The following is a 16557-nucleotide window of genomic DNA, read 5'->3' as shown; positions in this document are numbered from 1 at the left end:
CATCTAGTGGCACTTTGATAACCGCATTTCGATACGAGTTTCACCCCTCTTAATAGTACGACTATCAAACCTAAATGTGATCATATTCTCTAAGTGTCTTGATCATCAAAATAAAATAGCTCCTACCATTTATACCTTTGCCTTGAGCCTTTTATTTTTCTCTTTGTTCTTTTCAAGTCCAAGCACTTGATCATCGCCATGGCATTGCCATCATCATGTCATGATCTTCATTTGCTTCACCATTTAGAATGTGCTACCTATGTCATGATCACTTGATAAACTAGGTTAGCACTTAGGGTTTCATCAATTCACCAAAACCAAACTAGAGCTTTTAGTCGGGACGAAAACGGGCTTCATGGACTGGGGTTTAGATGTTTAGGATGCGTTTGGTTCAGAGTGCGAACTTGGATGGGATACAGTGATCCATTGATATTTGGATAGGAATATACATGCTGCATGTTTGGTAGTCACGGGCAAATTGAGATGGTCATGTATGTTGTCCTAGACATTGCACCAAGGTGAGGTCCAGATATAGGAGTTGCCACGCTGAATTTGTAACATAGAGTTTTTTTTAAGGCCTTCTTTGACCTAAAGAATGGAAGATCAAAAAAATGGATTTGGGGCTGCCGCTGGTGGCTTTCCAGAAAGAAGTATTAGGGAAGTATTTTGCCATGAGGATAGAAGTGAGGTGCTGATTTTTTGAATTTGCAATATTCCAGACTGCTTGAAGAATGAGAATTCTGTAAACGGTGTAGAGATCTCTAATTCCCAAACACCCTTTGCTCTTAGGCTGGCATATGTCTTCCCAAGAGCGAAAAGCAATTGAGGAAATATGATTGTCATCTTGCACTCCAGCCCACCAGAAACGACAGATAATGGAAGGTTTTGGAGAAGAGAACAGTAAATTGGAATGGAAGCTACACTACTGGAGGCCGCGGCTTTGCCGAGTGTTTTTACACTCGGCAAAGAGCCCTTTGCACTCGGCAAAGGCTTTGCCGAGTGTAGCACTCGGCAAATTTTTTTCTCGGCAAAGGGTATTTGCCGAGTGCTTTTTATCCGGGCACTCGGCAAAATAAAAAAAAATTTGCCGAGTGCTTGGGGCGGCACTCGGCAAAATATTTTCGGCTGTTGCGACGCCGGCCGTTAACGGTTATTTTGCCGAGTGCCCCTCGGCAAAAAAAAATTATTTTTTAAAAAAATTACTTTGCCGAGTGCCCCAGCCCAGGCACTCGGCAAAGTTTTTTTTATTTTTTTTTAAAAAGTACTTTGCCGAGTGCCCCTGCCCAGGCACTCGGCAAAGTTTTTTTATTTTTTAAAAAAATTTACTTTGCCGAGTGCCCCTGCCCAGGCACTCGGCAAAGTTTTTTTTATTTTTTTTAAATAATTTCTTTGCCGAGTGCCCCTGTTTTGGCACTCGGCAAAGAATTTCTGAATTTTTTAAAAAAATATATACTTTGCCGAGTGCCGCGACAAGGCACTCGGCAAAGAAATTTTTTTTTTTTTTTGAAAAATCTTTGCCGAGTGCCTTGCCCATGGCACTCGGCAAAGACCCCGAGAATTGCAAAAAAAAATTTACATTCCATTGTAACAGACAATAAATAAATAAATATATATATATATATATACATCAATCATCACATCTATATCACCAACATACATTATATATCACAAGCACACGCATATTTAATAAATCCATCGAAAATCCATCACAAATGCACCAAAGTTTAACATCACAAGTTTATTATTACAAATTCAACATCACAAAGTTCAACATCCCTACTGCGGCGACGGAGACTGTAGGTGTGGCCCCCCGGACTGCGGTGAAGGACCGGACTGCGGCGAAGGGTTGACGCGATCAGCCGCCGGTGACACGGTAGCGGGATTGTTTGAAGAGATTGCATGTGTTAGACTCAAAATTGAAAATTTCGGCAGCACCTCCCCTGCACGGGGAGGTTTCCAACCTGCAAGAAACAACAGCACGAAGGCCGGCAATCACAACGGCACGAAGGCTGACAATCCCAACGGCACGAAGACCAAAAATCACAACAGCACGAAGGCCGACAATCCCAACGGCACGAACGCATTAAACTTTCATACTCACAGGAGTGAAGTGTCGAACCGGAGCTGGAGCTGACAACTGCACTTGGACACCCGATGCTTGCCCGATGGTTTGCATGATCTGATACATGTCCGCCATCTGCTTCTTCGTGGCCTCCAACTCTGCGGTCAGGTGCGCTTGCGTCTCCCTTGTCTCTGCCAGCTCGGCCTGCAGTGTTTCAATCACATGTTTTAGTATTGCAAATCTGATCAATGTGTGTAACGATCAATGTACGACGAGTGAAACCAGAATTACCTAAAGTTCGTCGACCCACGACAGTGTTGGAGTAGGCCGTGCACGTATGGGAAGGCTTCTGGCCGTGCTCCATGCCCTCACGTCGAAGAGAGAGGGTGTAGAGCTCGAGGAGTCGGCGCCGTCTGCAATCCACAACCGCCCGTGCTTCCTGCCTTGCCCTAGCCTCACGATCACCTCTGTCTCAAGGGGCCTAGTGCTCAGATTGTGATCTGAGCCACAGAGCGCCCTAACCGCCTCCGTGTAGTCTTTGAACTTAGTGTGGACACTCAGGTCAGAGTAAGCCTAGGCAGTGGCATCCGGGTTGAAGACGACACCGGATTTCACCGGGCCCATGTGGGACACAGCCCATGCCCCCAAACTCTGACACCGGCACGTCCGGATGTGCCACCTCCTGTGAGAAAGACGGCAAGATGATTAGAAATTAGGCAAAATTAAGCGTTAGAATAGATAAATGACATCTCGTACAAGTGCCCGCTTGAATGCGGAGAGGTTGCGGCTGCCTTGGTGGTGAGTTGGACCGATCCTCAGTGCCCGCTTCCACATATGTTGCTCACCATATCCCACGAAACCACCATCTTCGTTGGGCACGAGAGCATCTATCTGAGCACGAACCTCCGCCCCAGTCCTCAAGCGCGGTCTAGGGTCCATCACTTTGACACCTTTCGTAAAGCTCTTGACGTCTTCTCTGAATGCATGGTCAAGAGGGAGGAATTGAAGATGTTTGTCGAACGACGAATACTTGCCACCCTTCTTCAACCATATGAACCTCACAGCTTCCTTGCATATTGGGCATGGGAACTTCCCCTGAACACACCAGACGCACATTAACCCGTACGCCAGGAAGTCGTGTAGGGAGTAGTGGTACCAGACGTGCATTTTGAAGCTAGTCTTCGTAGCTCGGTCATATGTCCACGCCCCTTTGACCCAAGCATCGATCAACTCATCTATCACAGGCTCCATGAAGACACCCATATTACTCCGTGGGTGTCCAGGGATTATCAACGACAGGAACACAGTATGCTATTGAAAGGAGACGCCAGGGGGGGAGATTCAGGGGGATGACGAACACGGGCCAACATGTGTATGGTGCAGCCATCATGCCATATGGATTGAACCCATCTGTTGCCAACACAACACGTACATTATGAGCCTCCTCTGCTTTGAGAGGATGCCGCGAATTGAAGTACTTCCATGCATCAACATAGGATGGATGTACCATCTTCTCAGGATTATACCGTGTGCCATTTTTGTGCCATGTCATCTATTTCGCGGATTCCTCGGTCATAAATAGCCGTTGGAGCCTCGGCAGGAACAAAAGGTGTTGTAGGACTCTCATGGGGATCTTAAGCTGCCTCTTCTGGCCATCGCCTGAGTCTACCTCCACGTACCTGTAGGATTTACACTTCGGGTAGTACTTTGCATCCGTGTGTTCTTTCCTAAATAGGACGCACCCCTTCGGACACACATGTATCTTGTCATACGGCATCTTAAGTGCAAGAAGGAGCTTCTCTGACTCGTACAAGTTCTTCGGCATAATGTGTGTCTTCGATAGCATATCGCTCCACACGGCCACCATCTTGTCGAAGCCTTCTCGACTTAGGCTTAACTCGGCCTTCAACCCCATTACGTGACCAATGGCATCCAGCTGAGAAACATTAGTATGATCGTGAAGGGGTCTCTGTGCCGAGTCCAACATCAGGTAGAAGGCATCTGCGGTAGCCTCCATCTCCTCCTTGTCACGTCCTTCAGCGAATTGAGCTTGGTGCATGTCATCCAGCATGTCTACTACCCCGGCATCATCATCGAAAGCCTCGAGCCGTGGTCTCACCACCTCCTCCCTGATACGATCAACTTCACCATGGTGGATCCACCGGTGGTAGCCCGGAGTAAGTCCAAACTTCATAATATGTTTACCCATGGTTAACCTATCTTTCCTTCTTCTGTTGTCACAACCGTTGCACGGACAAACCACTAGAGAATGGCCTCCAGCACTCTCGCCAAATGCATGCTGTAAGAATTCTTCGACCTTGACTATAAACAGCAAGTCATAATCGTGCTCGTCTCTCCGAAGCGTGTACATCCACTCACGGTCCTCCATCCTTTAACAGACGTATCAGCACATATGAGTCACCATCAATTGCATCTACGCGGTGTCCCTACTCTCTAATAGGTGAGGATAGGTCCTAATCCCACCCGCAGATCCGTAGATGAGGTTAGTTTCCATGCTCCGCTCCTATCCGAGACGGAATTTCGGTAGCACCTCCCCGTTGTTCTCCCGATACACGTCCTGCAAGGGAGAGTGTGTATCCAGAGAACAACAGGGGGGTGATGCCGAAACACCATCTCGGACCAGAGCAAACCATGGAAACTAACCCATCTACGCATCCGCGGGCTGTCCAAAAAACGTGGACAATCCAAAACAAAAACGCTCGTAGATATGCAAAGACCTGCATAACTCCGACCGTATCTCTTTCGGACGGAAGACGCCTAACTGGGATCAGCGACCTAAGACCATGATATGGATAGAGGGGTTATACCTAGGGTACCGGTGAGGTCAGGCTAGCAGGGCTATGGCGAGTCGGTGCAGTGGCACCATGATGTGGTGTAGGCAGACCTGCAACGCTGACGAAGACAATCGGGGTCACCGAGGTCCCTCCACCGGGGCCTCCTCCTGCATAAAAAGGCAATACATTAGTGACAATTGAAAATTTTGCCAAAACCTCCCCTGCACGGGGAGGTTTCAAAACCTGCAAAAAAGATCAGCACGAAGGCCAACATCCACAAACAACGGCTCGATGGCCGAAAACCACATACAATAACTATTACTACTAACAAGGGCTCGATGGCCGACATCCATTGCACGATTTGAATAGAAAGGGAAGGGCGAACCTAGTGTGCTCGTCGACGGTGGGCGGAGTCGGGAACGGGGCACCGAGGGCACGGCACCGCCGCTAACGAGGCGTGGACAGCGGTCGGGGCTCCTCCTCCCTTCTTCCTCCTCCCTTCTCCTCTCCACCTCCCTTCTCCTTCTTCCTCCCCCTTCTCCTCTCCTCCCTCCCTTCTTCCTTCTTCCTTCTTCCTCCTCCCTTCTCCCTTCTTCCTCCTCTTCTCTTCCTCCTCTTCTCCCCTTCCCTTCTCTCCCTCCTCCCCTGCTCCTCCTACCTCCCCTGCTCCTACGGGCGGCGCGGCCAGGGAAGGGACGGCCGGGACATGGCCGCCGCTGCCGGAAATGGTCGGCCGGCACCAGCCAGCCACCTCTGGGTGACCGAGGCGAGGGGGGCCGGGCCTCAGGGAGCTGCCGGGGCGGGGCGCGGCCGGCGGCTGGGGGAGGGGCGCGGCCGGCGACGGGTGATCACATGTGGAGATGTCTGGGTTTTTGGCATCCGACGTCGCAACTTGCTCGAAACCTTCTCAATTTTTTACCACAACCTCCACATGCGATAACACGACGCCTTGACAAGTTTCGTGATTTTCGGACTTCGTTTGCATTTTATATAATTTAAAATCACATTTTCGACAAGTACCTCGACATGTTACGTCAACGAGATGCTCGAGATTTCATGTGAGTTCCTGGATACGGCCTAAACATACCCTAAATATCATGAGTATAAATTTTTGGATGACCAAAGTCCATTATTCCATGTACCTGTAGTTCAAATTTGAAATATCCCGAAAAATTCGACGAAACAAAATAAACTAATGAAATATATCAAAAAAAGTCAAAATTACCCCAAATTTTAAAATAGAGTTTGAAATACTGTCACAAGGCCTCAGAAAAAAATTTGGGCCCAAAATAAAAAAATTATTTTGCCGAGTGCCGGCCCATCGACCAAATATGATTTTCAAAAAAAAATTGCTGAGTCTGGCACTCGGCAAAATAAGTTTTAAAAAATTAAAAAAAAATTGTCGAGTGCCCAAGACTTACACTCGGCAAAATATGTTTTTAAAAAATAAAAAAAATTGTCGAGTGCCTGAGTCTGGCTCTCGGCAAAATAAGTTTTAAAAAATAAAAAAAATTGCCGAGTGCCTATCTTTGGCACTCGGCAAAATATTTAAAAAAATTACCGAGTGCCATGGGCTGGCACTCGGCAAAATAAGTTTTTAAAAATAAAAAAAATTGCCGAGTGCCAGCCGTTAGGCACTCGGTAAAATCTAACGGCAGGTGGCCGCCGTCACGGGCCGGCCACCTTTTGCTGAGTGGGAGGCACTCGGCAAAGTCTTAGGCACTCGGCAAAGTCCAGTTTTCCAGTGGTGCTAGGACTAAGTTGATATAAGTAAATCTACCCGCATGGTTTAGTTTGTTAGCGTTGATTGTGGTTAACTTGGCCTTGAATTTGTCAAGAATGAATTCATAAGCTTTGGATCTATCTTTGCGATTAAACAGAAGGGGGTGACCCAGGTGGATATTGTTGGGGATGAGGTCAACCACAGGGAAAATACCTTTGATATCAGATTTGATGTTGGGTGGGACATTTTCACTAAAAAGAATAGACGATTTGTTCAGAATTAGGGTTTACATTGGGCGGACATGCTCGGACGGTGCAAGCCTATCCAGGATCACGGTCCTTCACGACGTCGTGGGCACGCACGTGCGGCCGAAGGGTGTTGTCGTCCATAAAGAGTAGTGGCCTATGTGAGAGAATTAAACCCAGGTTCGTGCAATATAATTTCAGGATAAAATACTGTTAGAGAATAACCTAGACGAAGGACAATAAACTATTGAATATTTTCTGTAGTACTTATATTAGTATTTACATGTATTTTTGGGAGATATCTTGTTTTTTTATAATGGCTAAGACGGATAATTTAGATTCAAATTAAAATGTGTTACTTTATATTATCTTTTATAATGCATATACGGGTAATTTGAATGCAAATTTAAGGGTTATTTTATATTATCTTTTATAATGACAAAGGTGAATAATTTATAAAAAAATATTAGGGGTTGTTTAAAATTATTTTTTATTATGGTAGAGATGGGTAATTCAGATATAAATTTATGGAGTTATTTTGAATTATACCTTTTATAGTAATAAAAGAGGTGGGTAATTCAGAAGCAAATTTAGAGTGGTTATTTTGAATTATCTTTCATAATAGCAAAGGTTGATAATTAGACACAAATTTAGGGGTTATCTGAATTATCTTTCCACAGTGGAAGATGTGGGTAATTTAAATGCAAAATCATGGGGTACTTTATGTATTTTTCATACTGCCAAAGGCGGGTAATTTTTAAAAAACAAAATAGATCCAATGGCTCTAATCGCCAATGATGATTGGTCCACCAAATTAAAGACGAGATGTTTCTGATTAATGAGAAATTATAAGATTTATCTTTTTCTAGGGGTGCTTTCTTCTTACATGTCTAGTGATAATTAACTAGGAGACTTAAACTATTATTATTATTATTATTATTATTATTATTATTATTATTATTATTATTATTATTATTATAAGATCATAATGTTTTTCTTTTCAAATTAAAGAAGCCACGTGACTACATTGATGAAGGGTGGATTGTTTTAGAATGTGTGTAGAAAATTTTGAATGCTACAATGGTAAGTAATATGAAATGGAGGGAATATTAATAGTCGGCTTAATTCACACAAATATCACACAATAGTTAATTAGTTGCCAATACATAAAGCAGTGTTGTAAGGGATCAAATTAATAGCGGCCAATTAAAGATATCTCATGAATAGAGAGAGAAGCATGACATCACTAATTAATTATTAGCCACGTTTACTTCATCCATCTACCTTTACATAAGCTTGGAAAAGAGGAAGCATCACATCCAGTGGCGTAGCCACAGGGTATGTCGGGTATGCACCGGCATACCCTGCAAACCTAGACAGTTGCAGTAGTATATATACTATTATATTGTATATACGTTGTATTTGTTAAAAAGAAAAAAAACATACGTGGACACCATCACGTGATGACGGGAGGCCCATATGATGCACTGACGCGGCCCATGTGGCAAGGGAACTCTAATTCTCCAAAGTCCAAACGTCCGGTATATGCGCTCCGTATACGACCCTTCGAATTTCCTAATCTAATCTCGATCAGACGGGGAGCCACGGAGGAACACGGGCGTCGCCGCCTGACAAGTGAGTCTGTGACGCCCTGGCCGGCCGCGGCCCCTGGTGCCATGCCGCCCTCCGCCATGCTCTGAATGCTGGATCGGAGGATCGCCGTCTAATTCCCACGTCCTGTCTACAAAATATACGGTTGCGCCAGTCAGGACTTATCGTCTTGATTCACTATTTTGGTTAGGTAAATTTTAATCTTTGCTCTTTGTGTTTTTTAGAAAATTATTTTCTACATTCATAGCTATTTGGTAACATTCATAGCCAGTTGAACCTTCTAATCCTCCACCTGATCAGGTTGAACTAGTGGTGGAAGACCGGTGGTTGATCTGGTTGATGAAGAAGATATAGTAAGACATTCATATTCCTTGGAAAGCGTCGAATAAAACAGTATAAAAAATAGCATTGTAAGCATCTGGTACTCTTTTATGTCTATATTTAAACTATCGGTATGGCTTTTGAACTATTTATATTGTATTTAGTAGATGGTTTCAACTTAATCCTTGAATTTAAGCCTTATCATGTTACTTAGTGCATGTATACCAAATCACGTTGTAAAATTTACAATTGTTACTGAATTGCTAAAATAGATTTATCAAATTATATATAAATTTTTTTTGACGGCATACCTAAAGTTAAAATCCTAGATTCGCCACTGATCACATCCAAACCAAGCCATAAGATAAGAGAAATCGTATCGTTAGATTTAGAACAAGGTCTCTCATCTGATGGCTCTTGTCAAAACCAATGATGCAACAATGCCTCTCTTTGTGGTGGTCACTACGATTATAGCATTGGTCCTATCGCTCTACTTCGTTCAAGGACACGGACAAGCAATTATAGGTACTTTAAGTAGTACTTTGCCCTTGTTTAGTTAGACTCCAAAATCCAAAAAATTGCTACAGTACATGTCACATCAAATGTTTGCAGTCTGTGCATGGAGCATTAAATGTAGATGAAAAGAAAAACTAATTGCACAGTTTGGTGGAAAATTGCGAGACGAACGTTTTAAGCCTAATTAGTCAATGTTTGGACACTATTTGTCAAATAGAAACGAAGTTGCTACAGTAGCCCCAAAATCCAAATTTCACGAACTAAACAAGGGCTTTGTTCTTGTCATTTTACATGGCGTCAACATGAGTTGACTTTGATCATTACTTTTCACATGTTGCAGCGGATTGCAATAAGCTCGAAGGATGCACCCTTGACAAGGGCCACCAGCTATGTGTCTCGTTGGGATACACCAATTTTACAGCAGATTGCTTCACCTTGCTCGGCGTCCTAAAATGCTGCTGCGAGTATTGATCACCAGGAACTACATAGTGTGCAATGATCAAATTGGAATAATATAAAAAAATAAAGTTATTATATCTATATCTCGTCTTTTCTATCTAATAAACTAGAAAGTATTAATTGGTCAAATCAAGATCGACCCAATCACAATGCGAGCCCCCAAACATCATGAACCCTTGCATCTGTAAATTACGTGTTACACATCCGGCCCACAGGTTACATTACATCTGATCAAACACATCCAAAGGCTGACATTGATTTGTCGCTGTCTCTCTTGCCTACCGTTCGTCTAAATGGCTGTTCACCCTATTTATTTAGAATGGATTATTCTATCTTCTCTAGGGTTGGAAAATCATGCATGGGGTATGGCAGAGCTGGGTTGATTTGATTGGGCCTTTTGATGGGCTTGTTTATACTACCTACTTACAAAATCAAGCCCAATAAGAAAGAAAGAACGAACCAACTGGTGGAAAAAGTGAGGGCCCACTAGTATAAAAAAAAGTGACGGCCCATGGCCCCACCCCGGCCCGAACTGGTGGGAGGAGCAGCGCCACCTCGTCCGGGGTCCGGTGTGGCCGTGTGGTGTACTGGCCGACTGGGTGGGTGTCTCTGGTGGTGGTGGTGGTGGTGCATTCGCTGCTGCTTCGAGGGGGTGGGAGTCCTTTCCGGCGAGCCCACCACCGCACCGCACCCTACCCCAGGCGTCCTCGCCGGATGTCGGGGTTTGGACCCCGATGCTGACCCCCTCGGCCGGCATCCCGCCGCCCTCTCTCTCTGCAGCTAGTAGCCCCTCCACGTCCTACTCCCTCCTCCGCCCTCTCCGACGATGCCGACGCCTTCCAGTCCCCAGAGCCGTCGCCTTTCCCCCCGAGCGCTCGGCGTCGGTCCCCACCACCAGCCTCCCGCCCGAGACCCCCTCCACCTCCTCCTCCGCCCCGGCGCCCTTCTCGGTCACGGCCGCTGGGACCTACCGGGGAGGGGAGGACCCGCTCGTCTCCAAGCTCCGCACCCAGCTCGGCGTCATCCACCAGCTCCCGGCGCCCCCCGTCAGCCGCTCCGTCGTCGGCCTCTTCGCCCTCTTCTTCTTCGTCGGCGCCGCCTTCGACAAGCTCTGGACGCTGCGCAAGCGCCGCCGCGCCGAGCGCGAGCTCAAGGTCAACGGCTCCTGGCCGCAGGTGCCCACCCCGAGCTTCTCCTTCTTCCTCGAGGAGAAGGACCTGCAGCGCAAGGAGTCCGTCGAGTGGGTCAACATGGTGCTCGGCAAGCTCTGGAAGGTCTACCGCACCGGCATCGAGAACTGGATCGTCGGCCTGCTCCAGCCCGTCATCGACAACCTCCAGAAGCCCGATTACGTCAACAGGGTCGAGATCAGGCAGTTCTACCTCGGCGAGGAGCCCCTCTCCGTCAGGAACGTCGAGCGCTGCACCTCAAGGCGGGCCAACGACCTGCAGTCAGTTCCCCTTCCCCACCACCTACACCTAGTATAGCAGTAATGCTGTTTATTACTAGCAGTAGTAGTATCTTCTCTTCTCTTCTCTCCAATGGATCAGCTAGCTATTGGTTCCACCCATCAAATCCATTAATTATGTGTTCCATCCAGGTACCAGATTGGCATTCGCTATGCCGGTGGAGCACGCATGGCATTGGCACTCTCCTTGAAGTTTACCAAAGTACCTGTCGTCGTGCCGGTTTGGGTTCGAGATTTTGATATCGATGGGGAGTTGTGGGTTAAACTGAGGCTCATACCAACAGAACCGTGGGTGGGAGCTGTATCTTGGGCTTTTGTGTCTCTCCCCAAGATTAAGTTTGAGCTTTCACTGTTCTGGCTATTCAATCTTATGGGTACACTCCTGCTTCTCCAAACTTTTGACATTTCCAGTTGCAACTAATTTCATCGCTCCTGATGTTGGAGACTGAGCACGGTTGGCGCCTTCTAGCGTGAATGTACTTATGGAATTTGGACTATTGATTTTCTTGCGTAAGATGCATGGCTTTGGTAGACTGTTATTTATAGACGTGTCCTTGTAAACCATCATATACTTGTTCTGCACGTAGGTCTGGAGCTATTTCTGGGATACTATCGGATGTTTCATGCTTATAGGCAGTTTTTTGTAAAAAAACCATATACTTGTTAGCAATTGGTCATGGAAATATCACATAGGTTCCATTACTGTTATTTACATGTCATTATGGTCACATAGTTTTTAACTAATGAATGGAATTGTAACATGAGAGGTGCTTCTTATATTAAGATTAAAATAGTGTCAATATCCTCCATTTTTCTAGTATTTGGAATTTTGGATGTTGGTAGACTCCTTGCAGAAGTCAGAAACCTGCAATCTTTTACCCCAAAAAGATCACTTTCTAAATTCAATAGCCACTCTCGAACACAATCAGCTTGTTGATGAGACACAAATCCAATACCCAAATTCAAATTGACTTTTTTGGGCAACATTCAGTTTCGTATGTAGTAGCTAGTAGGTGCTGTTCATTGTTTGTTTCTGACTGCGGACCTTTTCTGTTCTTTCTTTTCTCTTATATTTCTACAGCATCATGTGTTACAAATTTGATACTTGGCTAACAATATGCTCACATCTTTTGCATGGACATGGTGCTTATCTCCACCAGCGATTCCTGTTCTGTCTATGTAAGCATGTCTGTCTTGTACAATAATTTATTCTTAGTAATCGAATGTTCCCTACAACTTGCAATTACTGTTGGTGCATTTATTCTCATTACATTGGCTATTTAGGTTATTTTTTGTAATGATAAGATTATTGTTGTTACACCTGTTCCCATCTTTGATCCTCATTAGTCTAAGTTTCGGATGATAGTTAAACGTTATAGTATGTGCTAGCCTTATAAAAGGGCGTACCCAGTGCAGAGAGCTCCCGCTCTGTGCGGGGTCTGGGGAAGGGTGTTAGTGGCAAGCCTTACCCTCGCCTGTGCAATGCGAGGAGACCGCGACTCGAACCCGGGACCTTCCAGTCACAGGCGGTAAGACTCTACCACTTGCACCAGGCCTAACCTTATAGTTTGTGAAATTTTACACAAGCTATTAAGCTAACATGGTTATTCCTGGTCATGCTTGGTTGCTTAATTGGATATCACCTAGTTCCTTTAGTGAATACGACTCACGGATTCCTTGAAATATCTCTAAGAATTTATGGTTAAAACATCTAGTTCATATAAAACTGCATGCCTGCCTACAACTTTAATGTAGTTAACTGATGTACATGTGATGTAGATAATATTTCAGTATTTTGTTTGTATGATGTATCAGGAAGTCCGCGGTTGTTCCTAAATGCAACGTTCTTTGGAACAGCTCTTTATTGAACAATTTTGTATGCTTGTATTTCACATAGAAAGGTCTTGTTCACAGCTAGCCACGACCTGATAAATTACAATCACCAGGTTTCTCACAGAACTTCTGACAGAAGATTTGCCACGTCTCTTTGTGCGGCCCAAAAAGATTGTCCTTGATTTTCAACAGGGGAGAGCTATGGGACCTGTTTCAGGAAGTGTTGCAAGTGATATAATTCAAAATGTTGCAAGTGACCTGATCCAAGAGGGGAATAAGGACTTTGTTGGAGAGCTATCGGTGACACTAGTTGATGCCAGGAAGCTTAGCTTTGTCTTATTTGGTAAGAGGTCTTTGTTTGCTGATTGAATTCTACGATTCATGGATAGATTTAGCATCTGTTTATTACTCCCTCCAGTCACAAATAAATGACGTCTCGGCCACACCGACACTGTTTCCAGGACACAAGTTTGACCGCTAACTTTTGTTATAATATATTTGAAACATATTGCAATTTGCAAAAATATGCAATTATGGAACTTTTTCATACAAATCTACTCATATCATTTTTAATATCTGAACCCAACATATAAAAATATTTTGTAACCAAAGTCTGGAATGGCTGACTTCAGACAACCCAAAAATGTCATTTATTTGTGACTGGACGGAGTAGTTAAGAGCCGAGATCCAGTTCATCAATTGTTGTATTAAGTAAGAAAATGCTGTAAATGAAAATTTTCCTTTTGGTAAATGAAGTCCAAAAGTAGAATACAGTAGGCCTAACAAATTTGGGGCCAACGTAAAATGACTTCCATATTTTCTAGGCTTGGCAAGATTAGTTTTATCCTGTCGAAAGTAGCACAGTTTTTTTTTTTAGCTGAGCTATATTTGCTAAGGAATTGGTTGAATGTTAATATCTCGACTGAAAGAAGCACATAGCTGAGTGGTACTACCCTGAAGTATGCTTGCTCTTAGTTCAGCCAAAATTATGCGATAGTATTTGGTGTTCGATAAAAATATCTGTATAAGCTGGAAAAAGCAGAAGTAAGAAAAGTCAACTCCTTTTGATATGCGACCAGTTTCATGTCGAACTTGACATTATACTTCTCGTGCAGGTAAGACGGATCCTTATGTTGTCATGATTCTTGGTGATCAAGTGATAAAGAGCAAGAAGAACAGTCAAACAACTGTGATTGGACTACCGGGAGAACCAATTTGGAATCAAGTAAAGTTTCAACACTCTGATCCCATGTGTGTTTTCTGAAGACTTATTTCATGCACACTATCATGCTTATAGATACAACATCAAACAGGATTTCCATATGCTTGTCGCAAATCCCCGCAAACAGAAGTTGACCATTCAAGTGAAGGATTCAATTGGTCTAACTGACATCACTATTGGCACTGGAGAGGTAAATTTGAGTGTGTGCAGAAGGTTTCCTTTTTGCAATGCATGCCCATTTATATTTGATATACGACTGTGTCCAACATGCATAGATGGAAGACAGGTGAATGGGTCTGGTTTTCCCTGTCATCCTGGGCATGTTTTGTTAAGTTGGGGATTGGGGTTTCTGATAGTATTTTTGTCAGGTTGAGCTAGGGTCACTTAAAGATACAGTACCTACGGACAAAATCGTGACTTTATATGGAGGATGGGGTTTGTTTGGGAAACGAGAGGCTGGGGAAGTTCTACTTCGGCTGACATACAAGGCATATGTCGAGGACGAAGAAGACGAGGCGGTGAGAAGTGAGTTTGGTGCGGGTTATGCCTCAGATGAGGATGTGCTGGACTACGTTGGTGGCATGAGCAAGGGTAGTGGTTTCGTAGGTAAAGAAAGAGAAACTTTCATGGATCTCCTCGCCGCGTTGCTGGTAAGCGAGGAGTTCCAAGGCATAGTGTCATCCGAAGCAGGAAGCTTGTCGAGAGAAGGCGAGCAAGCGGGCAGTGGGCCAGAAAGCACTGACAGAGTCGTCACCTCTACTAGCACTAGTGCAGCGGTGGCTGATACAGAGGCATCCACCGTGTCAAACAGCTCCACAGGTGAAGCTAATGTTGTGTTGTGTGCGCTTTTCTGCTTGATTTGCTTAGCATGGTAGAGTATCTGCTTGGATTTTCTGACGTTGGCTGGTTGTGCAGATACGGCTCTGGTGTGGCTGGCGGCCATAACGAGTGTGATGGTGCTGGTGTCATCCAACCTCGGTGGCTCAGGCTATTTCAATCCGTGACCGTGAGTGAAGGCAGAGGTAGCATTTGCATTGGGGCGGAAAGGAATCTGCCGGCCAGCCTAGCACTGCCTGGTTGGCTGCTGTGACTGAAGCTGGTTACTTCGTTGTAAAGGGTGACAACAAGAGAGTTTTGTTCTTGTTTCCTTTTTTCTCTCTCTCTTTTTTAGGGGAAAGGCAAGAGAGTACTTGATTCGTTTTTGTTGTCACCTCCTTCCGGCAAGTGAAGAGAGCCAAGTGTATATTCATTTTTGCTGTCACACCCTTCCGATTACATATCGATTGGTGGTCTCATATCTTGTGAGAGTAGCTTGCAGAGGGACCAAACGCCTCATCTAACAAAAGCTACAAGCTCCTATTATTTCTCGCGTTGGGAGAAAACATCACTAGTAGTCTCGGTTGTGAGATTATTAACCCCGTTTCTCTTTTGCCTACGTGGACACTAGTTTTGAGTTAAAGCCAACATCCATGTTAGCTTGCATTGGTCCTGTCCTGTAATAACTGTACGTCTGTACCCAGGGCTGATCCAACTCATCGGAAGCTGCCACGTATGCCATGTGATGTGCGTGCTACTGCTGTACTATTGTACTCCTTTTGTCTCAAAATTAGTATACTTCTAGGATTTTTATTGGAGATCGATGTGACTTAAAAATTACTCCCTCCATCTTAAATTATAAGTCATTCTAACTTTCTTGGTACTAAATCTGTCATATTTATATACGTTTGATTGTGCTTTAGGATTTATACTACAATTGTCACTATGTCCTCGGAGGAAAGTGTGGTGCCGATGCGCATCACTTTGCCCTCGGAGCCGCTGGGGTATATGAGGACCTACTTGGCGCCCTCTACCGGCTCGAAAGACCCGGACGACCGCTTGGGGTCGGGCGCTTCTTCGACGACCTCCTCCCTGATGGCCGCAAGCTCTTTGAAGGCGACAATTGCCACGGTGTGTTCGCAACACTCGACCTCGCACTCGTAGGCGCGCTGGAAGGTGCCGATGGTGATGACCCCACATGGACCCGGCATCTTCAACTTCAGATAGGTGTAGTTGGGGGTGGCCATGAACTTCGCGTAGCATGGACGTCCTAGGATGGCGTGGTAGGTTCCGTGGAACCCGACCACCTCGAAGGTAAGGGTCTCCGTCTTATAATTGGTCGGATCCCCAAAGGTGACAGGCAGATTGATCTGCCCAAGTGGCACGGCCTGCTTTCCTGGCACGATGCCATGGAAAGGCACCCCGATCGGCCGGATGCGCGCTCGGTCGATGCCCATGGCGTCGAGCGTTTCAGCGTACATGATGT

At 45.1% G+C, this 16557-nt stretch overlaps 1 protein-coding gene and 1 pseudogene across 1 annotated transcript; one reads left to right on the top strand and one right to left on the bottom strand.

Annotated features, from left to right (window-relative positions):
* Positions 1-1992: 1992 nt before the first annotated feature.
* Positions 1993-4451, bottom strand: LOC136466328 (uncharacterized; annotated as a pseudogene).
* A 5873-nt stretch (positions 4452-10324) lies between these two features.
* On the top strand, positions 10325-15516 carry LOC136468069 (calcium-dependent lipid-binding protein-like). Its single transcript, XM_066466932.1, has 8 exons — positions 10325-11182; positions 11333-11574; positions 12361-12379; positions 13147-13376; positions 14149-14258; positions 14347-14445; positions 14624-15074; positions 15171-15516. Exons 1-8 carry the CDS (start codon positions 10467-10469, stop codon positions 15257-15259), a joined length of 1956 nt encoding a protein of 651 aa, XP_066323029.1. The 5' UTR covers positions 10325-10466; the 3' UTR covers positions 15260-15516.
* Positions 15517-16557: the final 1041 nt, after the last annotated feature.

Source organism: Miscanthus floridulus, chromosome 7 (assembly GCF_019320115.1).
Source record: "Miscanthus floridulus cultivar M001 chromosome 7, ASM1932011v1, whole genome shotgun sequence".
Classification (NCBI taxonomy): Eukaryota; Viridiplantae; Streptophyta; class Magnoliopsida; order Poales; family Poaceae; genus Miscanthus; species Miscanthus floridulus.
The sequence above is the reverse complement of the archived record's forward strand: the minus strand, read 5'-3'. Positions and strand labels throughout refer to the sequence as shown.